At 37.5% G+C, this 24,350-nt stretch overlaps 1 protein-coding gene across 3 annotated transcripts; it reads right to left on the reverse strand.

The window, feature by feature from the left end:
* Positions 1-121: 121 nt before the first annotated feature.
* Positions 122-23,526, reverse strand: LOC104233644 (probable helicase CHR10). 3 transcript variants are annotated; one of them, XM_009787068.2, is made up of 17 exons: positions 23,210-23,526; positions 22,991-22,998; positions 22,791-22,869; positions 22,535-22,692; positions 22,294-22,425; positions 21,615-21,792; positions 20,335-20,470; positions 20,043-20,160; positions 6,296-6,385; positions 5,941-6,048; positions 5,638-5,841; positions 4,819-4,944; positions 4,089-4,747; positions 3,508-3,653; positions 2,565-2,729; positions 850-964; positions 122-510 (listed from the first exon to the last, which is right to left on the reverse strand). In XM_009787068.2, the coding sequence occupies exons 1-17, from the start codon at positions 23,388-23,390 to the stop codon at positions 480-482; spliced, it is 2,634 nt and encodes an 877-aa protein (XP_009785370.1). In that variant the 5' UTR covers positions 23,391-23,526; the 3' UTR covers positions 122-479. The 3 variants fall into 3 exon arrangements, with proteins under 3 accessions (XP_009785370.1, XP_009785372.1, XP_070022566.1); XM_009787070.2 differs by lacking the exon at positions 22,991-22,998 and having other exon boundaries at positions 23,210-23,297; XM_070166465.1 differs by lacking the exons at positions 122-510; positions 850-964; positions 22,991-22,998 and having other exon boundaries at positions 2,568-2,664; positions 23,210-23,297.
* Between the last annotated feature and the right edge of the window lie 824 nt (positions 23,527-24,350).

Consider the following 24,350-nt stretch of genomic DNA (forward strand, 5'->3'; position numbering starts at 1 on the left):
GTAAAAATGTGTGATAAATCATACAATAAGTGCTTGCTGACGTGTAATCAAATTTAGGCCAGTGGTTCTACACCAGCCGAGTGATTATCGGCAAGTGACAAAGGGGTATTGATGCACAATGTTTCAGATAATAATTCCATTGAAAATACATCACATATATTTACAAGTAACCTAGTATGGTTGTTTTGTCAAAAAACAAATGCAAGATACCAAATTATTGATTAGCTTGTATAACAAGCTGAAAGTTGCTTTGACCATAGTTATTGGTCTGAAAAACATAAACCTCCATCAAGGAGATCTCCACATAATATTATCATTGCTTAACTCACACCTAGACCAAAAGGATACAGGTATTATAACTGTTGACATCTAGAATGTCACAGGCTGACCAACTTCATACTGCATAAGGTTAATCTACACTAAACCGGATTTTTTCCAGACGTGTCCATTGCGTATGGAACACTGATACTGTCCCCCTCTTAGCTCTGTGCTGAACGCCGGAAATAATACCTGAACACATGAAATAAAAGGAATTATGCTTATGGAATCTGAGGATGAATGCTTGTTCTTGGTTTAAAATTGCAGTAGCTGTTATTTGACACTTTAGCCAACTAGAAAGGGGAATTTGGCTGCTTCTTTTTTCCTTTTTTCCTTCTTCTGGAGAAGGGGTAAACTGCAAACTCAAGTCTTCTCATGTACAAGCTAAAAACGCAAACATCCAATGAATACAAAATCTACCATAATCCTTCAACAGCCAACTTTGCTAAAGCATATACATGCACTGATGCACATGTACAACTAGATTAGATGTGTGAGCACACAGAAACACAACAAATTGAAGGAACTTACACAAAGATATTTATGCCATAGAGAGCAGCATGCTTCCGCAGCAGACGTTCAATTGTATACCATTCTGACCTGTCAGAACCATCCTGATAACCAATTCTTGGCATGTGGATTGATGCTTGAAATATCAAAAAGTGTTAATAAACGATTAGGATATTGTGCCGGCAGAAAACAAGAAGTCACCATCAAATGATACTATTTGAGCAATGCTTCCAAATGTAAACATGATAATAGTTGGACATGCACCATGTTATAGCCAAGGAAACTTCTGAACAGATACATTTGGCAATACAATGACCTGGTAATATTCAAATAACTACAGAAATTTCTTGTAATTTGTTTTTTACCAAGAGCTGGTATAGGCACAGAACTACTGGCACATTGCACATATGTACCCGCCACATCCCACAAGGCCACAACCATTCTTGACTAGGAATAAACATAGCACATCACTTTGGCGAAAGTTTTTTTGTACAACCATTTCCATAATACACTTTTTCTACATATATGTACAAGTTGGTTGCAGTATAACTGACTAATGTTTAGTCTAATTTTCATAGATACTGGTCTGCTCGGATAAGTTACTAATATTTCCTAATACAACTTCTGCTGTTCTGAGATTAATAATTATTCGGAATATTACATCAGTCTCCTTTGTTTCATATGGTTCCAACAAGAAGGAAACATCATTAGATTGATGTGTTCTCGACTTTCCTTTGTTCTCTTAAATGAATATCTGTTTATTTCTTCTCCATTCTTGTATTTGAAAGCACCTAAATCCATTTTGTAAACATTTCAAAAACATCCGATATCCATTTCAGCAGCTCCAAATATCAATCTCAGTTTTTTGCGCTTATTTCACTTGTTTAAACAGCAAATGAAAAATTAGTATTTAAACTCCAACCTAGCTGTAACTCCTTGTCCATAATTCTACACATCTCAACATTAGAAAGTATATGACCAATTTCTCTCTTAATTTGCTTAAATGACAAATGATCTAGTCTTTGAAGGAAATGTGCATGAACAAGAGAAGTACAAATACAGAAAATTCATATTGCCCGCCCCACACTAACTTGGATCGAGGAATAACTAACTGATTGATATATACTGGTTGATATATCTGTACCAGAGTAGATCGCTATGACTATATTCGAGGAGATGCAACAAGGCACTTGGACCATTATGAAATGTCTTAAAGAATGCCTGGTGGCATGGCCAAAACCAATGATCTTAAGCTATATCAACACGATTCTGAATGCAACTTCCCATGGAACATGTGCTATATAAGACGTATATTATCTCCATTTTTAACCTAAACTCATGTCAAACTTCGTCTCAGATTCTTGTAGAGTTTTGAGTAAAGTGCTCGAAGTTGGCACATTTCATGGAGCAAAGAGAAGCACCAGGAATGTCCCTTCAGGGTCATCCAACTAAAAAAAAAAAGATAGAAAGAGGAGCATTGGGAACTGCCAACTTTAAGACGGAAAAAAGAAACTTCTTGTTTTTAAGGCACCCATGCTAGAGCGCCTCCATCTCTCCCCATTCAACCTGTCGTTATACTGTCCTACTAAGTTCCCAGAATATCTCAAATACCAAATTTATACTTGTGCAAAGATTGAAAAATAGGAACCCAACTGCAGACCATACAAAAACAAAGAGAATTCAAACCACAAGTAGAACAGAAGAAATTTTTCCAGAAGCATGGAAATTGAATGTACCAGACTTTTGAGCAGCTGAATATGATGCTTTTGATAGACAATGCTCCAAGTCAAGGATGGAGATACTGCCACGTGGGACTTTGCGCCTAGGATTGTAGGACTGCACAACAGCCAAAGCTACCCACTGAGGAGCATGAGGTGAACCACTGCCACTAGTGAGATCCTCTACATAACAATGTCATGTGGAGATGGGAAAAAACGAATTAAAGGTAAAGCCTAAGGCAAATAAAGAAGATTGACAGAAGTGACCAGAGGATGAAGAACACAGAAAAGAAAAGAAAAATACAGAACAAATAATCTTGAGCTATTTTTATTTTCCCATCTAAAGAATTTAGCTGTTGCACTGCATGCGGCAATAAACAACTCCTGGAAACCACCAATCAACTGCATCCCACGCGGATCTATCATTTCTTTCTCTCATTTCTGCTAATTTGGACTTTTATTTATTTCCCATCTCAGCAAAAGACAAGGTCTTTTGTTAAAAGCAACTCCAAGAAAACTTCCACTAAGACCAGCGTGAACCCTCAGCTTTTCTAGCTACACAGTGTGGATATCTACTATCTACTACCATATCATCTCATATACTTCCAGCCAGTCCTAATTTACAAGTCGATACATGCCAAGTTAAGCAAACATTGCATGGTTTCAAACTGATATCTCGGTAGACTTGACTATGGACGCAAATATTGAGTTACAGCAGTTATACAGATATGTATGCAAAATGGTACTACTAAACTCTATCATAGAAAGAAATCTTCTGACATGAACTGGATGTAAGCTGATAAAATGGATATCAAGTACACCTGAATAATACAAGTCAGTCAGTTCCTTAATTAGCTCAGACGAGTAACAAGAATAGGACAAGTTTAAAACCTTGAGTGTCAGCGCTAGTGATGTCGGGGAAAACAAGCACATGATTACTCGTAAAAGAAACCGAATTTACCTGTAATCTCTATAAGATGGAGATCACCTAGATGAAGATCATGAAATTCAGAAGCTCGCTCATATGCAGCAGGTACACTAGACGATAATCTCGCCAATGCATCAAACATACCCCCATGACCCCAGCTTCCGGATGTATCAACACAGCTGCCAAGAAATATTGATAAGAAATACATGCAGTATAAATAAATTTTTGCCCAGCTTGGAGTGCTTTTAAGCATTTATCAGATACAAGCGTCCTCTATTAAGTAATTATTAGTTACATACATATACTTCCAAACCATTCAACAATGGAAGCTTGCAAGGAAGAGTCAAAATTGAAAGGAAATTGCAGTTACCATGGAATCCTCTCTGTCATAAAACACAATATACGAAGATTCCAAGCAAGCAAGAGAAGAACTTTTGGAAAGAAAAAGAAAAGAACTTGAACAAAGAGAACAAACAAGATTTCACAACAAAGTTTCAAGAGAAGCTAAATACTTGTGCAATTAGAACAACAGCCAAGAAACTTTCTATAGAAGCTGCAACAAGCATCACAAGCTTCACAAAGAAAGGTAAGATATCACAGAGAGCATATAAAACCTGAATATAATGGTCGGCTCTGATGGAGACACTTTAGAAGGATGAGTGCAGTCCCCATAAACAAAATGAACAGCACCGGAATCTGAGGAGATATCAGTATCAGGAGCTGATACAGGATATCTGACAGATAATGAGTGGTATCCAAGAGCTTCCCACTTTGACAACTTCTCCTCCTCTTCCTTTCTCTTTGCAGCTTCAGTTTTTACCTGCTTTTCTTCAGGCAACCTTCTCCTATTGCCCAGCTCGAAAATTGGACCATGGTTAGCCTGTGATGCTTCCTTGAATTTCTCAACCCACGCGAGATATGAAGCTTCATCAAGACGAGGATCCAGCTTAATAGATTCTGGACCCCTTTTTGTGACAACATTGAACTCGCTTAACCTGTCAACTGGCTTTACCTCAAACTCATCTTTGGCAGAACGTTCTTCATTACGAAATGCAATAATCGTTTCTGCCATTGCAGCCAACTCAGTCCTATCAAATTCATCTGATTCCTCATTGGTTATCTCTGCAGGATCTAGCATATGCAATCCAAGTATAACAGATCGCAAGTCACCAGCTTCAGCTCCTGCGATCTCTTTCCCTTCCTGATCCAAGACATCATCTCCTACAATATTCTGGCTAAGCTGTAACTTCCGTTGTGCTCTACGCATAATGACCTACACAGTTAGAACCCTCACTTAGAGGAACTAAACATCAACTTCGAGATAGTTTACAATCCTCTTCTCACCTCCTCGACCGTCTGCTCCGTGACTAAATTTATAGATAACACATGGTTTGTTTGACCAATTCGGTGAGCACGCTGCAAGGCCTGCCTGTCTACCTGGGGATTCCAGTCTTGCTCATAAAATATGACCTACACCACCATAACTTGTCAAGGAGCTGAAAGAATTAGATGCCAAATCAGGGTTCGACGGGTCCATATGTACACAAAACCACTCTGCAGTGGCCAAAAGAGCAATGGCTATATTTGTGCACTTGAGTCTTGAGATCAAATTTAAGACAATAATTTAATTATATCATGCAATTAACTTGCAAGATATTCACCATTAAGCATTTTTTCAGAAAAATCATGGCTTCCCAAAACATGCTCCACCTATCACCGGGTAGGTATCAATTGACATCACTGTAACGTATGTAATACGAGCTAAAAGCATTTTTCCTTGCCTGTATAACTCAATAGCTAAACATCATAATGACAATTATTAGGAAAAGAGGAGTGCATCAATATCCACGTATGCAGTTAATGTTCTTTAACAAATTGGAGATTAAGCATCCAAACAGTCTAAGCTTGAATGGCACAGATGATTTCCACGTGCATTACGGCTTCGCTACAGACATGATCCAAGCGTTCAAATCACCACTTTCCATCTCTCAATAAGAGAAGAAGTTCATGAAATGAGAACTACAGACTAGAGAAAATGACTTCAGAAAAGCATGTAAAGAAAAATGAATCACTCCTTGTACAATATATAGATCATAAGATCAACCCAAGTGTATAATATTAAACCATTTGATGATAAAAGTCGGGGTAGCAATTGGCACTTACAGTATCAGCAGCCACAAGATTCAATCCGACTCCACCAGCTCTTGTTGAAATCAAGAAAACAAATGCTCCATTTTGATCAGCTTCCAACTTTGATCTTCGCTTGGCTGACTGTTGACTGAAGCTCCTTATTGCAGCAAAGCGCTCTTCTGCACGAATTGAACCATCAAGACGCTCGTAAGAATATTTCCTCAATTCCAGATAATCCTGCATAAGATAAACAAAGAAGTAGAAAGATTAAATAAAGCTTGTAAAGTTCAAACATTCCGCTAGAGTTTGCAAAAGATACTAGATACAAACACTTACCTGCAATATATCCAGTGTTTGAGTCATCTGAGCAAACAGAAGGACTCTATGTCCATAAGCATGAAGTTTTTGAAGAAGATGATCCACAATAAGCAATTTCCCGCTAGCCTGAGAAGTATTTAATGCTGAGAAGATAAGAATTTATGAACAAGCAAATACTTCTTTTACACAGTGTGATCTTTTGCCCCAAAAGAATGTAGCATAATCTTTTGCCCCAATCTTCAATGCCAAAATAACTAACAGCTACATAACTATTAACTGCCGGGTGGATCCAATTATTTACGGTGCATAACAAGCGCGAAATCTAGAGTCATAAATAAATATAATGACAATCAGCAGAAAGCAGATACAGTACCTGAACCAGGTGTTCTCCCTCTTCATATGGTTCAGGTTCTATACCAGCAAAAAGGTAAGGATGACTACATGCTTTTCGTAGTTGAATTACCTGAAAGCGAGCCTGCAGGTTAGTTTTAGGGAAGAAACAAGCTGAGTTCCGACAAATAAATCTTCAACTCCGAAGCATTTGTCTCGCCCCATAAAGGTTAAAATCAGATAGATACTAAACATGATATTTCGAAGCGGAGATGCTGAGCAGCAGTAAAGATACTTGGTGGAATCTCACTGAAAGCAAATTCAACTCAGAAAGGAAGTGAACAGCTTAAAAAAGAATGCCATTAAACCTCTCCTAAATGCAAGAAAATGTCCCAACAAACTCCTTTCCATCTGATAACAAAAACTCCAACTATCCAACTGTAATCAACAAAACGCCTTAGTCTCACACAAGTTGGGGTCGGCTATATGAATCCTCACTTACCACATTACACCATTTAAACTATCCCATGCCAATATATGCAAATGCAAATAAAAAGTATTAGAAGTTCCGCATATTTTCTAAATATATAAATCTCTGAAAGGTTAAACCACACCTAGAAATTATAAGACCATAAAAGTGTTACTGTCTAAAACTGTTGAATTTGAGAAGAAGAAAAGGCTTATTTGTATATTTCAATACCTATACAACCTATGGACTAGGATATTTACAATCAAATAAAATAAGATCTCTATAATTAAGCTAATCAAATAACAACAATTAAGCTAATCAAACATTCAATACTCCCCCTCAAGTTGGTGTAAAGATATCGTACATGCCCAACTTACAAATCAATGTACGGAAAGTCCGTTTGTTGAGACCTTTTGTAAGTACATCAGCTAGCTGTTTTTCTGACGACATATGAAGCAACCTCAGGATACCACTTGTAACCTTTTCTTTGATGAAGTGTCTATCAATTTTAACATGTTGAACATGATTATTAGTTGTACTGAGTGTAGCCTTGTTGTCGTAGTACAAGAAAAGTTCCCCTTTTTCAGAGAGTCCCAATTCCTCTAATAACTTTTGCAACCAAATAAGTTCACAAACACCTTAGGCTCATGCATAAACTGACTAACTAAGCTCACTGAATAAACTATGTCTGGTCTAGTGTGAGAGAGATAAATAAGCCTTCCAATATCTCTCCTTATCAACTGACTCTCTAACCCTTATTTGTAGCTTGTGATTGCACTCAATGGGTGATTCTGTTGGTTTGCAACCAATCATACCGGTTTCTTTCAAGAGATCCAGAATGTACTTTCTTTGAGAAATGAAGATTACTCTTTTTGATCTAGCAACCTCAATTCCCAAGAAGTAGTGTAGTTTTCTAGATCCTTGATCTCAAATTCTTGTGCCAACAAATTCTTCAATCGGGTTAATTCCTCTTTGTCATCTCCTGTCATTACAATGTCATCAACATAAACGATGAGAAGAGTGAGTTTACCGCTTTGATGTCTAATATAGAGAGTGTGATCGGCATTGCTTTGTTGGTAACCAAAGGGGATCATTGCTTTGCAGAATCTGTCAAACCAGGCTCTAGGAGATTACTTCAATCATACAAAGTTTTCTTCAATCTGCACACCTTTGCTTGACTCTGTTCAGTATCAAATCCAAGAGGAATCTTCATATACACCTCTTCTTCTAAGTCTCCATGAAGAAATGCATTCTTCACATCGAACTGTTGTAAGTTCCAATCAAGATTAGCTGCACAAGACAAGACAAAAGAATTCTGATAGCGTTCATTTTAGTAACAGGGGCAAATGTCTCTTGATAATCCACTTCATATGTCTGAGTGTAGCCACCAATCTTGCTTTTAATCTTTCAATTGAGCCGTCAGCTTTGTGCTTCACAGTGAAGACCCATTTGCAGCCAACCAACTTCTTGTCAGGTGGTGCAGTGACAAGTTCTCATATTTTATTTTTTGACAAGGCCTTCATTTTTTTTTATTCATAACTTGTTTTTATTTAGGATCTGCAAAAGCTTCCCTCTAATTCTAGGGAATTGACACAGAAGAAATAGACAAAGGCAAAGGCTCTATAAAAGGGAGACAAAGAATTATAGGAGACAAAATTAGATAAAGGATGTTTGGTGGTGCAGGATCTGACTGTTTTTCTGTGAGCAATAGGCAAATTTAACTCATTAGGAAATGTAGATAACTCACCAATAGAAGAAGATTCAGCTTCGGCATATTGCATGATGACTTCTTCTACTTTATTTCTCCTTGAGTAAGTTTTCAAATCAGACCTATCCAAATGCCCAATAGTCTCCCCTGAATTCTTTCTCCAATTTCATTTTCCCCGGTGGTAGTGGCAATGGTTTCAATAGTGGAACTTGGGAGAATCATCTCTTCCTGCTTATAGCTCTCCCCCCCAAGAGGTGATGGTGTAATACTAAAATAGGGCTCAGATTCTCGAAAGGTAACATTCATGCTGACGAAGGATCTCCAGGAGGGAGGATGATAGCACTTAAACCCTTTCTGTGTTGGAGAATACCCAATAAAGACACACTTAAGAGCTCTAGGATCAAGTTTCTCAGAGTTTCTAGTGTGAACAAAGCAGACACACCCAAATACTTTCGGAGGAACAATATAATAATTCTTACCCTTTAAAGCTTGCAAAGGACTCTAGAAATTGAGGATTTTAAGTGGCATTCTATTGATGAGATAGGCAGCTACTAGAATGGCATCCTCCAGTAAGGTTTTGGTAGATTCATGGTAAACATAAGAGATCTAGCCACTTCTAACAAATGCCTATTTTTTCTTTCAGCAACCCCATTTTGTGCACTAGTATAAGGACAACTAGTTTGATGAATCATCCCATAAGACTCCAAATAAGCACCAAAATTTTTATCCATGTATTCTGTGTCATTGTCAGTAGTAAGATTTTTATCTTAGCCTCAAATTGAGTACTAAACAACTTATGAAAAGACTGAAAATAGGAGAAAACTTCAATTTTGACATTTAACAAATACACCCAAGCCATCCTAGTGCAGCAATCAATAAAGGTAACAAACCATCGACTACTAGACAAAGAAACTGTTTGAGTAAGACCCCACACATCAGAATGAATAGTCGAAAAAGGAGTTGTACTTTTATTATCACTCAAAGGATAAGAGTTTCTAGTATGTTTGGCAAATTCACAAGCATCACAAAACAAAGATTCAAACTCGGTTCTAGAAAACAAACTAGGATATAACTTCTTTAAAGCAAAAAATGATGGGTGCCCCATTCGTCTATGCCACTGTATTATTTCTTGATTGACATCCTTATTTCCTCCAAAATAGGCCCGAACAAAGTCTTGAGTTCCATTAATCCAATATAAGCCATCTGTCAATCCTATTCCTTGTTTGAAGATCCTGAAAAACACAATGATCATGAAAGAACTCGATACTACAGTTTAATTTTTTGGTAATGGCGCTAAGTTAACGGGAAACTCAGGCACATGGAGGACGGATGATAATGTAATATCAGGTGTGACAAAACTTGTTCCAAAGTAAGAGTTAGGGAGTCATTGGCTATTCTGACATAATCCCCTTTGGGACTAGGAGAGTAGTTTTGAAAGCTTTTAGAGTAGCCTGTCATGTGTCTATTCGCACCAGAATCAATAATCCAAGAATTAAGGTGAGCATTAAAGGCAATACCTAACTGCACATAATTGGAAGTAGCAATATTAGAAGAGTAAAGTTTATTCAGGAGACGATGAAGATGTTGAACTTCATCCAAAGACAATGCTTCTCCAAAAGTAATTTCCTTGGATGTTTTCATATTTTATGTAATATTAGCTAGGCCACTTTATTGACCTACATGCTTTCCTCCACGGCCTCTAATTGGTCTACCATGTAGTTTCCAGCATGCCTCCTTTATATGCCTTGGCTTTTCACAGTAATCATAGTGCATGTGATCTTTATCAGAAGTGAATGCTTTTGGTTGCTCATGAGACACAGTTAACCCAGACTTCTCCATTGGTGTTGAATAAAGCATGACCCCTCGTCGGCTCTCTTCTTATTGAACATAACAATATGCATCCTCAAGAGAAGGAAAAGGAACTTTACCGAGAACTTGAACCCTGATCTGATCATATTCTTGGTTCAAATAAGCTAGAAAATCATAGACCCTTTCCTTTTCAACCAATTGTTGAACGAGAACTGCACCATCAGTACACTTTGCTTGGAGATCCTGATAATAGTCAATCTCTTGCCACAACCTACTTAACTTAGAATAGTAATAAGTGATAGTCAATTCACCTTGCTTAGTTGCGTGAATTTTATTTCGAATTTCAAAAATCAGGGCATCATTTCCCTTGCGAGAGTAAGTGCGCTTAGTTGAATTCCAAATTTTTCCAGCAGTATCAAGCAATAAATACTGTTTAGAAATTTGAGGGTGCATTGTATTCAACAACCATGTCATACCAAGGGAATTATCAAAATCCCATTTGTTATAACTAGCATCAGTCACAACAGGTGCTTTTGTTTCTCCGGTAATATAACCAGGCAGCTTTCTAGACTTAATAAAAAGTAAACAAGATCTTGACCAAGCAAGATATGTACCAGCATCTTCTAATTTTACCGCACTAATTTGTGAAATACCATGTGAAATAGCATTGTCTACAGAATTGATAACTACTGCCTTTGAGTCTCCCATAATTTGAAAAAAATAACAGTTCTCAAAAAATAAAATTTTGCAAAATCAAGGAGCAGTGAACCTCGTTACTCTTCAGAAAAGAAAAATGGGAAATCTGGCTGAAAAAAAGGTTCTGATATGTTGGAACCATACATGTGCTACTCCAAAAATTGATGAAACTGATAAGGTAGGCTTGAAATGTGTCGGCGACACTCAGGGAGAAAAACTCAATCTATTTGATACAAAAGGAACCCTAGCTTTGCAGAGGGAGATAGCTCACCTCAAAAAAGGCAACAATGGCTCTTAGGGATGACAATGGGGCGGTGCGGGTTTTAGCATATGCGGGCGGTGCGGGTTTAGACATATGCGAGTACGGGGCGGGTCAAAATAATTTTTTCAAAATTCGTTGTGGGTGCGAGTTTTATCTTTTTGCAAAATTATAATGTTTCAGCTATTGTTAATATTATTGCAACCTAGAAATATTTACTTTTTCAGTTTTGAACTTGTGGTTCCTTTCACCTATGCATTGATTATTTTAGTCTCAAACTAATTTGGCTTTTTACGAGGAATATATTTCATATTGAACATTTATTTAGTTAACTATAAATACATATTTTTCTGTTATTTGCATCTCTAGGAAGAAAATATTATGTCATATATTTTTAGTGTTTTAAAATCCCACTTTAGCTATATAGTTATTTTATTTGAGTCAAGTAATAATTTTTATTTTTTTTGATTTTGCACCAGGTGTCCGAGTCTCTTCGAGCCCCGACTAATCCCGGGGGTGTTTAGGCCCTCGGCAAGGAGTTTCCCGCAAGTGCACCACGATTAATTCAGGTTTTACCCAGTTCGATGGCCCTCAGAAATTGTTTACACCCAATGGATTTCGAACTTGAGACCTTGAAAGGGAGCAAACCCCAAGGCTCAAGTCAATTGCCACCAGGCCAACCCCTGAGGGTTGTCAAGTAATAATTAGTTGACTTGACAACCCCCTGAGGGTTTTAAGTCAATTGAGTCAAGTAATAATTAGTTGACTCAAATTTTATATATCCGATCTCATTATCGTGTACAATACATGTGAATCACTAGAAATGGCATACTGATGTATCAAACTAAATTCCAATATTGATGCATGCAAAATCAAAAATAAGTATATTAAAAAACTTTAAAACCGAACACTGTCAATACTTAAAACTGACAGCATTTGGTAGGATTTATAGTTATGGATTTATGGCTATTCAAAATTGGACTTTATTGGCTTGCAACTTGGATTCCAACGAGAACTTGGACGCGGGTGTTAATGCGGGGCGGGTGGACGCAGGTGAACATGCTATGTGGGGCGGGGCGGGTTGAAATTTTGTGGGTTAAGGCAAAACCCGCCCCGCACCCGCCCCATTGCCATCTCTATAAATGGCTCTGACACAATATTGAATTGGAGAAGAATTAAAGGTTTCTTTGTATATTTCAATATCGGTACAACCTATACACTAGGATATTAATACAATCGGTCTTATCTCTAATTTAGGAAAAAAAATCAAAGACAATAATGCTAATTACAATCAAATAAAATAAGATCCTATAATTAAGCTAATCAAATAAAATCCTTATAATTAAGCTAATCAAATCCTATGTTGCGCGGACTCTTCAAAATGTTGTCGTACCCGTGTCGAATCCTCCAAAAATACACTACTTTTGGAGGATCCGACACGTACCCAGCAATATTTTCAGAGAGTCAGAGCAACATAGATCAAATCACTACAATTAAGCTAATCAAATATTCAATAAAACATATACTCAACTAATACCTATCGCCTACAGATATCTTTTTCTTCCATTGCGCCCTATCTTCTGCAGAGAATGCTAACTCTAAAAATATTATTAGAAAAGAAGTGTTTATGTCTTTTTGACGGGGCAAAATGGTGTATATATATCTTTGAATCACTCAAAAACGTGACTGGGAAAACATTGCAATAACTGAAAAGATTATAGACAGCTAATGTTAAGGGTATGCCCAAATACTAATATATACGTTACTATACAGAGACAATGGAGCAATATTCTTATCTTGTTATTCAAAAAATGAGAGCTATTTGTAGGTGTACAAGTGTATCTATTTAAGGAAACAAAATCAAAAAACCCCTAAATATCTCTACATATGATTGTGTTATGTATACTATATGAAATTATGTCTGTACATTCTGCAATACTTCCCTTCTGGTGTTCGGCTTCAGATCGCATCTGGTGGTAATCACAATGGTGAGACAAGTCAAATTCATGCTGCAGATACGCCAACGCTACATATTTCCAATTCGGAGCTTGATAAAATGGTAAACGATGTCGTGGCAGCTATGATGATGAACACAACCCCAAAAATTTGCCAACTACAATATCCAGGTAGTAGCAAACAACAACTTGCCAAGAACACAGGTGGTCGACTTATTGTGTCGAAGGACATTGTTCGTGTTGATGCGCAAAAGGCGATGGCAATTAAATCCAAGCTCTGGGATGACCAGCATGAGTATGATGATGAAGAAGATTGTGGTGTTGATTTTGCTGGATACTCATCTGAAGAGGCAGATCATGAGGTTGATGTGAAGAACTTGATTCACTAACACTGCATAAACCAGATGGTATACCAAACACGAGCCACAAAAGCATGTTGAATCTCAACGCTCCAGCTTTCATTCCCAGGTACTCTCCAGTTGCTGCTCTAAAAGTCAAGGATGCAGTAGCTGGAAACATAGTTCAAAATGCAGCCACACATAGTAACCAGATTGATCCAGCTGGTCGAAAGAATGGGCAGCAGCAGCTGAATGCAAACACCTCAGGAGCTATAGTCACACTTCCAACTGGTGGACAGCAGCAGCAGGATACAACGCCACCAGCTATCACTTTGCAGGATGGAAAGTTGCTTGATGCATTGCAGCAGCAGAATGAAAACAATGCAGGAGCAGCAGTAACTTCTTCAACTGCTGCACAGCAACAGTTATCTATAAGGGCACCTGTTATCACGATGGAGGACAGAAAGCTACTTGATGCAATGGTAAGTTCTAAGCCCCTAAATTCTCTAAATACAAATCAAGTTGGTAGCACTGGGCGTGGGGATTGGACCAGCAACCAGGTGAAAGGCACAAAACAAAGTCAAAACAAGGCAATTATGGTTAACAGACAAGATGGAAATGGTTTGATGGCACAAGAATTTTTACAAGACATGCCAGATCCAGTATCTGTGGGTAGAGATATGTATGAGGAAGGAGAAGAAAATGCAGTTTTGAAAGAATGCCGCGCACATGCAGCAAGAAAAGGTGATTTATCACCTATGCATAGAGGAAAAAATAGGAAATCTCATACAAGGAAAAATAGTTGGGACGACAAGGTTAGTGATTTTTTAAATGTTAGGCGACCTCCAATGAGAGTTGCCAAACAAAAGCAGGCTGCCCCAACTACATCAACGAGGTCCAACCGTTCAAAAAAGAAAGGATGATTTTTGAATACATTTTGAACACGGTTGAGGAAAACAACAAAGAATTACAAATTGAAGATTTTACAAGTTTGCAAAAGAAGGGACATGAACCAAATTGGTACTTCATTCTATTATACCACTTTATTAGTATTCTCATTTGTAATATCATCACAGAGTATGTTATAAACTCTGTGATGATCATTGAATATTTGGTACTCTCCAGTTCTTATTTTTTACATGCGTGCTAGTAGGTGAGGCCTTTTCTCTGCCTCAATAGGATTAGTAGGGTAAGGTTTAGCCCGGTTTGAGTTGTCTTGGTACTATGCCTTTGGAAAAATATCCACACGGCTATGAGATTATATGCCCTCGTGAGACTTTGCCGGCAGCTACACCATGAATCCTCTACATGAGGCTGTCATCATAAGGCAATGTGAGGGGCAGAGGAGTGATTATATAGCCAAGGCATATGGGTAACAATACCGGTGCTATTGTCCCCCTTATTTGTACTGTTCCTAATTGTTGTATTTTTCTTTTCTTTCATTAATAAAAAAATTAGCCCTAGGCGCTTGCCTAGCGGATTGCCAAAAAAAAAAAAAAATACTTCCCTTCAAGTAGGAGCATAGATATTAATCATACCCAACTTGTTACAAAGATATTCCACCCGAGTTCCATTTAAAGCCTTCGTGAATATATCACCCAATTGTTCTCTTGTCTTTACGTAGCCGGTAGAAATCATATTTTCTTGAATCTTCTCACGGACAAAGTGACAGTCAATCTCAATATGTTTCGTTCGTTCATGGTACACTGGATTATAACACAAAAGTTTTGGTGGAGACAAAGGCTTCAAACCAACCTCAGCTAAAAGGTGATGTATCCATAGTATTTCACATGCGGATTGAGCCATAGCTCTATACTCGAATTTTGCACTAGATTGAGATACAACATTTTGTTTCTTACTCCTTTAAGATATCAGGTTTCCACCAACAAAGACACAGTAGCCAGTAGTAGATCTTCTATCAATTCTTGATCCAGCCCAATCAGCATCTACAAAACACTCAATACGATATGTCCGTGATCGCCATACAATATGTCAAGGCCAGGAGCTCCTTTTAAATAGCACAGAATGTGTTTCAAGGCTGCCCAATGTTTGACTGACAATACTAACTGCATAGGCAATATCTGGATCATCAGAAAGGTCACCATCATCCTTAGTTAGATGTACATTAGGAACCATTGGTGTGCCACTGTTGATTAGCATGATTCAAGCATACTTGATTTAGGAGTGTTGATTAGCATGATTCAAGCATATTTGATTATACTTACGAGATCTGATTTTATTCTGATTTTATTTGATTTGATAGCTGGATTGATTGTATAGATTTATTTTATTTCCTTAATTAGCATTAGGAGCTTTGTATAAATTCCCTTGCTCATGGGATGTAAACAAACACATAAATACAAGAAGCCTTTTCTTTTTCTCAAAATCTACATGGTATCAGAGCCATTGCTCCCTTTATGAGGTGAGTTATCTCCCTCGCAGTACTAGAGTTCCTTTTTTATTGAAAAGGTCGAGTTTTCTCTTTCTTATAGGTTGTCCGCAACACAAACTCCTTCTGATTTCCTTCTGATTGGGCTGAAATATGGAGACATTCAAGGAGACGGTTTCTGGAGAAATCTTATCTTCGGATGAAATTCAGCTTCTCCGTCACCTCCTAGCCAAACTTGACTCCGCTAAAGTAGCCACATCCAATCATGTGCAATCAGGTATTGCCTTTGCTGATAACCTTAATTCTTGGATTGTCGATTCTGGTGCAAATACACACATGACAGGCTCTTCTAAAGGCATTCAAAACTATTCTGTGTCCCAAAGGAGATAATGTTAAAATAGCCAATGGTTCTTTAACACCTATCTCTGGAACAGGTTCTGTCATTTGTACTCCTAATATTAAACTATCATTTGTGCTCCATGTCCCTGAGTTCCATATCAATCTTTTATCTTTTAGTGCCATCACCAAAGCTCTAAACTGTAAAATCGAGTTCTTTACCGATCATTGTATTTTCCAGGATCTTCAAACAGGGAAAAGGATTGTCATTTGTAGATTGCGTAATGACTTGTATTTATTAGACGGGATTCAAAACTTTGGTCAAGCCTTTTTTGGGGAAAGTAAGGATGTCAACCAAGAAATAATACAACGGCGTAGACGGTTAGGACACCCATCATTCTATGTTTTGAAGAAGTGATAACCTGATTTGTTTTCAAGGACTCGATTTGAATCTTTGTTCTGTGATGTGTGCGAATATGTCAAGCATACTAAAAACTCTTATCCTGTGAGTGATAATAAAAGCACAACTTCGTTTATGACTATTCATTCTGATGTATGGGGTCCTACCCAAATAATTTCTTTGTCTGGTAGTCGATAGTTTGTTAATTTCATTGATTGTTGCACTAGGATGACTTGGGTATATTTGTTAAAAGCCAAAAGTAAAGTTTTCTCTTGTTTTCAATCATTTCATAAGATGATTTGTACTCAGTTTGATGTCAAAATAAAATCTTGAGAACTAACAATGGCAGCGAATACATGGATAAAAGATTTGGTGCTTATTTGGAGTCCAATGGGATAGTCCATCAGACTAGTTGTCCTCACACTAGTGCACAAAAAGGTGTCGCTAAAAGAAAAAATAGGCATCTGTTAGAAGTAGCAAGATCTCTTATGTTCACCATGCATCTACCAAAACCTTACTGGGGGATGCTATTCTAGCGGTTACCTATCTTATCAATAGAATGCCACTTAAACCCCCTCAATTTTCAAAGTCCTCTGGAAGCTCTAAAGGGTAAGAATGAATATATTGTTCCTCCAAAGGTGTTTGGGTGTGTTTGATTTGTCCACATCAAAAATTCTGGGAAACTTGATCCTAGAGCTATAAATTGTGTTTCATTGGGTATTCTCCGACACAAAAAGGTTATAAATGTTATCATCCTCCCTCTAGGAGATCTTTTGTTAGCATGGATGTTACCTTTCGAGAATCTGAGCCCTATTTCAGTATTAACTCATCACCACTTAGGGGGAGAGCAGTAAGGAGGAAGAGGTGATTCTACCTAGTACCATTACTGGACCTCTTGATGACATTATTACAGGGGAAAATGAATTTGGAGAAAGAATTCAGGGGGAGACTATTGGGCGTTTGGATAGGCCTGATTTGAAAACTTACTCAAGGAAAAATAGAGCAGAAGAAGCCATCGTGTAATCTACCGAAGCTAAACTTTCTTCTACTTGTGAGGTATCTACGTTTCCTAATAAGTTAGATGAACAACCTACTGCTCTCAGAAAAGGAGTCAGATCTCGCACCACCAAATACCATCTATCTAATTTTGTCTCCTATAGTTCTTTATCTCCCTCCTATAGAGCCTTTGCCTTGTCTACTTCTTCTGTGTCTATTCCCCAGAATTGGAGGGAAACTTTTGCATATCCTAAATGGAAGCAAGCTATGATTGAAGAAATGAAGGCCTTGTCAAAAAATGAGACATGGGAACTTGTCACTTCAACACCAGACAAGAAGTTGGTTGCCTGCAAATGGGTCTTTACTGTGAAGCACAAAGCCGATGGCTCAATTGAAAGATTCAAAGTAAGATTGGTGGCTAAGGGACTCACCCAGACTTATGGAGTGGATTATCAAGAGACATTTGCCCCTGTTGCTAAGATGAACACTGTTAGAATTCTTTTATCTTGTGCAGCTAATCTTGATTGGGACTTGCAACAGTTTGATGTGAAGAATGCATTTCTTCATGGAAACTTAGAAGAAGAGGTGTATATGGAGATTCCTCTTGGATTTGATACTGCACAGAGTCAAGGAAAGATATGCAGATTGAAGAAAGCCTTATACGAACTGAAGCAATCCCCCAGAGCTTGGTTTGACAGATTCAGCAAAGCCATGATCTCATTCGGTTATCAACAAAGCAATGTTGATCACACCCTCTTCATAAGACATCAAACGGGTAAACTCACTTTTCTCATAGTTTATGTTGATGACATAGTAATGACAGGAGATGACAAAGAGGAGATGTCTCGATTGAAGAAGTTGTTGGGAAGTAGATTATTTAAGTGAGTTTTGGTACTGACAAAATCTAACAAATTCTTCCGCGGAAACAAGAATTGTCTTGTTTGTCATTCCTCAACTAAGACAACTTAGACCAGCAGCGGACTGAGGGTAATTTTTGATAAATAACAAGGAGTTCAACAAGTCTGACCCAACACAATCCCTTTCAAATAAATTCACATTGAACCAGATTGACGAAATACCCAATGATTCAGAGGATCAGCAATATAAGATTAAGAATCAGTGAACGAAATAACACTCAAACAAGTCAGAGAGCCATTACGATCAACAACGGAAACAAAATGGTCTAACCAGAACGTCTGAACTCGACTAAACAACTGCTGTCAACCAACAGTGAAACAAAAGAATCACCAAACCAAATTTCTGAAACTCAAATCACCGAATCCCAGCAGCAATGGAAGCAAAAGACGAGCAGAGGCAGACCTGGAAGAAAGAACAGTCTCCAAACAAGGTTTTAATACCAGAGAAACACCAGCGTTCTGCCGGATTTGACGGGGCGATGCCGGAATGTCAAGCCGTGGACCCTGCCTGAGCAAGTGCCTCCAAGCGCCAGTGCGTGAGAGGCAGTGTTGAAGAACAGGTAGCACGTGAAGACCACTCGCTTACTGCCAGGTTGCCGTAGTTGTTTCTTCCAGCAGGAAATTCTGTTTAGAAAACTTTGAGCCTAATGGCTCTGACACAATTTGAAATACAGAGATAATGGAGCAATGGTTACCTTAATGACTATAAGGTAAAATCAGTCCTTTTATGTCAGAATAACTTGTCATTACAGACATGACGTAGAAACATTATGATTGAATTACATATATTAATGGGAAAAAATGTCTACATTCAGTTCGTGATTACATAACAATTCTCAGCCTCGTCTAATTATTTGCTAATTCTTCAGTCTGCTGTTTACCAAGCTTCAGATACGAGTGTTAATTAAGATTTATTTTCAACTTAAGGAGGCTGTAAAATTCCTTCTTAGTACTAAAAGGTTCACACATGGAGTATAATACCATAATCTTTTACATGTAACAAGTCATCAAATTTGAAGTATGAATAGTTATTATACGCATAAGTTCACCCCATGTAACTGTCGGTAATCATACATGGTTTACTAACTAGACTTCCTCTTAGATGGAACCAAGGTTCATAGCTCAACTCTTACCTCCAGTTACCAACTCACCTTCAATTATGCCAATCCTGCTGATCAGCATAGGCAGAATTTGGCATGCAGAAAACCTTATAAAGAAGCAACATAGCTCCTCTCCACTACTCAGGATATGATAATGCACTTAGATGTAAAGCTTATCCTTGAAATGTCAAGTTGGTTCATTAAATAGTACTCATCACCTCCAGAAGCTTCTTATACTCCAATGGCATAAAGCATAATAAGAAACCTCTTGTTGCACTCTCTTATTGACACAAAAAGTTAATTCACCACACCAGATTCCCACACAGAAGAGCAAATCAAAAGCATAAATCTGGGTGTCACCAACCCAAAATGAGAAACAAAATGAGAAACATCCAGGCTAATAAAGATAGGTATGTACAATATTCTGTAACGACCGAGTACTGGGTGCTCCAGAAGCAAGTGCTAGCAGCTGTGTTAGCTCCTTCCTTAATATGGACATATATACCTTCTTTTGCAGGGCCGCCAATGGTGCCATCCTGGAATCAAATTTACAAACATATTACCAACACTACACAAAAGTAAGTCCATGGAAAATCACATGAGATTATTGTCAACCATCTAAAGAGAGAAATATCCTCTACAAGCTCTAGTGAGAGTTCTGCAGCAATCATTTGCAAAATCAATGACCCTGACAAAGATGGTTAACTTACACAGTAATCTCAGTAAGAGGTGGCAGCACAAGAGTCCCCAACTCAATAAGCTGAGATTTAGTTCTTCGGAGCATAAATGCCCCTATTACATATTTCAAAATTTTGAATTGTTCCTTAGCTTTGTCTGCATCACGGCCTGTTAAAATGGAAATATGTTAGAACAAGAATAGGGGCGCCCCATGTTGCTGTTCAAGGAATGGTAATAGCATATAAACAAGTGACATGGCCTTGCGGGAATTATAGAAAATCTTCAATGAACCCTCCTAATTAATTCAATGCAATCTAGGTGTTTCCTAGAAGCAAAAATGGAAAGATGAATCTCAATCTTGTATACTTGTAAACTGGGAAACTGAAGTCATAGACACAAGATCTTTAGGCAACATGTAGTATCATTCTCACCTTCTTTTTCTATTTGCTGAAAATTACTTGAATTATTGTAATATCATTTTGTGGCCTGTACACTTGATTCACAGTTGAAAACCTCCATTTATAAAAGATTTAGGCACCGTGTCTGTTTTATTGTTCCAAAAAGTTACAGGAGCAGCGCTCTGTTTAACTGGAAAAACATAGGACTGGACAATCAAACCCTTAGAAGAGCCCTACGTATTTTTTGTGGGTGAGGGGGGAGATGAAGAACAATAACTTTTTCTCAGATATATGAAAATGAATGCTGTTCTAGCTCTGTCACTGGGAGCTTGTCACTAGCAAGTCACGCCTCTTCCCACCACTGCCAAACCCAATCCATAGGCCTCCTTTTTTTTCAGTAAGCATAGCAAATTGTTACAGAAGTATGTCAGAGAGAGAAATAGAAGAGCCATCAGCATATTGGAAGGGTCTCACGTATCTTCAATCAAATAAGTTCAGACTAGATCATGCTCAATCATCAGTTCAATAGGAAGACATGAAGGCATCTAATTTAGTGATCACTATCAGCAGGTAAATGTGCAAAATGATTCGCGATATTAGCCTCTAGAAGTAGAACATGAATTTTCTATCTTATCAGTCCCTAAAGCACGAAAATATAAGAGCAAAGATCATACATCATTGGCAGACCTAAGTAAATAAGCTATAGATTGTGCTCTAAATGCTATAAAGTATCATCAAGTGCCAAAACTACAGAAACCACGCGTGAAATAAATAAATATTTATCTAGACCAGAAAATGATCACAATTGCAAAAAATGATTCACAAAGCAAATAAGCAGTGCCCAAAAAATTTCACGTTTATCTTTAAAGGGAAAAAGAAGCAAGCCAATGACTCATTACAGGCTTAAGTATTACATGAAGGATCGCCAGCTTCCTTGAATGCATAGAGAAACTGATCCAGTGTTCCAAAAACTGAAGGCATACAAAAATGCAACAGAGCCCAAAGCTCTGAAAGGTTGTTTTGTATAGGTGTGCCAGTCATCAGCAATTTCCTAGGCATAACAAAACGCTCTTTGAGCACATTATGCAGCACCTGTAAAGATTTCAAACACGCAGCATAAGGTATTTGTGTTATAGGGTTGGAGAAGATCAAGAACAGTTGCTTATCACCCACCCCCCTCGAAAAGGTTTATTGAAACATAAATTTTGCTCCTGAACTTTGAGAAATAGACATTGTCCTACTTTCTGTAGAGCAGTTGAATGCACTCAACATTTCAAGACTGCACTACTACAGGATATTGAAATCTACTAACGAAAAAGTTAATCAAAATCTTTTTCTATAAATGCCTTTTGCATTTCAAGGAAATTTGGAAGAACTTTATTTTCGAAGTAATAAGGATGTTGAAGAAATATCACCTATTTACCCTCAAAGGGGCATTTAGTTAATACAAATTTAAAGGTAGTATACGGAATTAACTTCAGTAGACTTTGAGCACACATCATGACTGCATAAGTAGTCAATATTCTATCTCATACCAAGATCAGGTGTGATATCTCAGTTGCATTTTATGTGAAAGAAGAATTCCAGACATACACTGGATGGATTTTTGAGCCTTTGTGCTTCATCAATTATTGCATAACTCCATGGAGCCTGGGATAGAAAATCTTCATCAAGTAATAATATGTCGTATGTAGTCAACAGCACATCAAAAGACAGTGATTCTGCCTGTAAGAAATGAGGAAATTCAGGGTGAGATAAGTAATAGAAATAAATCGACAGTTCTTGAAGAGAAAATAAATGTATTGTCAGTAGTGCAATAGGACCCAATACTTACATCACACAACGCCTTCTTGTTCACATGCTCATACATCTTCTTACGTAGATTGCGCCGGTGCTCCTTTTCTCCAATATAGGATAGCACTCTTAATTTTGGGGCGAAATTGGCCATTTCAGACATCCAACCATCCGTCACACTAAGAGGACAGAGCACCACTGCAACATTTTGCAAAATCTAAGCATAGAATGTTTACCTAAGATGTGTTTCGGCTACTATTAATTATTAGATAAAAATTACATGTCTTCCCACTCACAGAATGGTCCAGGAGTCTTTAGGAAGAATTTCAGATAGCTCAGCAATGATATAGCTTGCAAAGTCTTCCCCAACCCCATCTGTCAATAAATCATTCATAGCATAGAGAAAATCAAGACACTATCCGTTGACAACAAATATTGCTGCTTAATAAATCACTATTTTCAATTTAAATGCTGGTTTCAGTGTTGGCAGTTATACCTCGTCCCCTGTAAGAACAATAAAATGAGAGCATCATTAATTATGTCAAATTAGGCCAATCAATTAAAAATAAAAATACTCCCTTCCGTCCCATAAACACGGCAAATTCAACCCATTAATTATCAGAGCAATTTCAAATAGTCTTATTATTTTTTTTCCTGAAAGTCTACATCTTTGAGCACACATAAGAAGTGTGAAGTTTCTAGAAGAAGAAAATACCGAGAATGACGTTGACGCCTAGACGGTATCTTCGAATGAGCCATGAGACTCCTTCGATTTGGTGAGGTTTAAGAGTCGCTTTAACTTCCAAGTCAACAGTGTTGACCGGCGGAGAATCGTCAGCTGAGTCGCCGGCGTAGACGAACTTCGATGCGGCGATTATTCTCTGCTCGTAATTCATCGGCGAAAGCAATTGAAAACTGAGGACGGGGACGGTGGTGGAAAGTGGAAACTACCATTTGATTTTCCAGGGAAACAATATTTATTCGAACACCGGGAGACGTGCGCGGGGAGCGTCAATTTACCAGAATGTCCTCAAACGGATAGTGCAGTTTGCTCCCTAAAGTTTGCCATTTGTTTCACAAAACTAGAAAGCTAGTTTTGTATAAAGATGTATATCTATCTATATATATCTTCTATATATTATTAAAAGGAGAGGAAAAAGTTCTATCCTTAAGCCAAGTGGCAGCCTAGGAAAAAGGCACTTGATATAATTAATTAATTATTTATCTTCTATCTATATATTAAAAGGAGAGGAAAAAGTCCTCTCCTTAAGCCAAGTGGCAGCCTAGAAAAAAGACACTTGGCATAATTAGTTATTTAGTTAATAATTAGTTATTGGTTATTGTTTTTGAATTTAAATATCTATAAAAAATGAAAATAAGAAAAAAAAAATAACAATTTAAATTGGGGAGTAGTTTCTTCCTAATATATATATATATATATTAATTCACTCATAGATTTTCTTCTAAATTACCTAGAAATATGGAGGTAAAAATCTATATAATATCTATATCTATATATTTAGTTATTGGTTATTGTTTTTGTATTTAAATATCTATATATTATTAAAAGGAGAGGAAAAAACCCTCTCCTTAAGCCAAGTGGCAGCCTAGAAAAAAGACACTTGGCATAATTAGTTATTTTTCTTCTATATTATATTTATTATTATATTATTAAAAGAAGAGGAAAAAGCCCTCTCCTTAAGCCAAGTGGCAGCCTAGAAAAAAGACACTTGGCATAATTAGTTATTTAGTTAAAACAATTTAAATTGGGGAGTAGGTTCTTCCTAATATATATATATATATTCACTCATAGATTTTCTTCTAAATTACCTAGAAATATGGAGGTAAAAATCTAT

Source organism: Nicotiana sylvestris, chromosome 1 (genome assembly GCF_000393655.2).
Source record: "Nicotiana sylvestris chromosome 1, ASM39365v2, whole genome shotgun sequence".
Classification (NCBI taxonomy): Eukaryota; Viridiplantae; Streptophyta; class Magnoliopsida; order Solanales; family Solanaceae; genus Nicotiana; species Nicotiana sylvestris.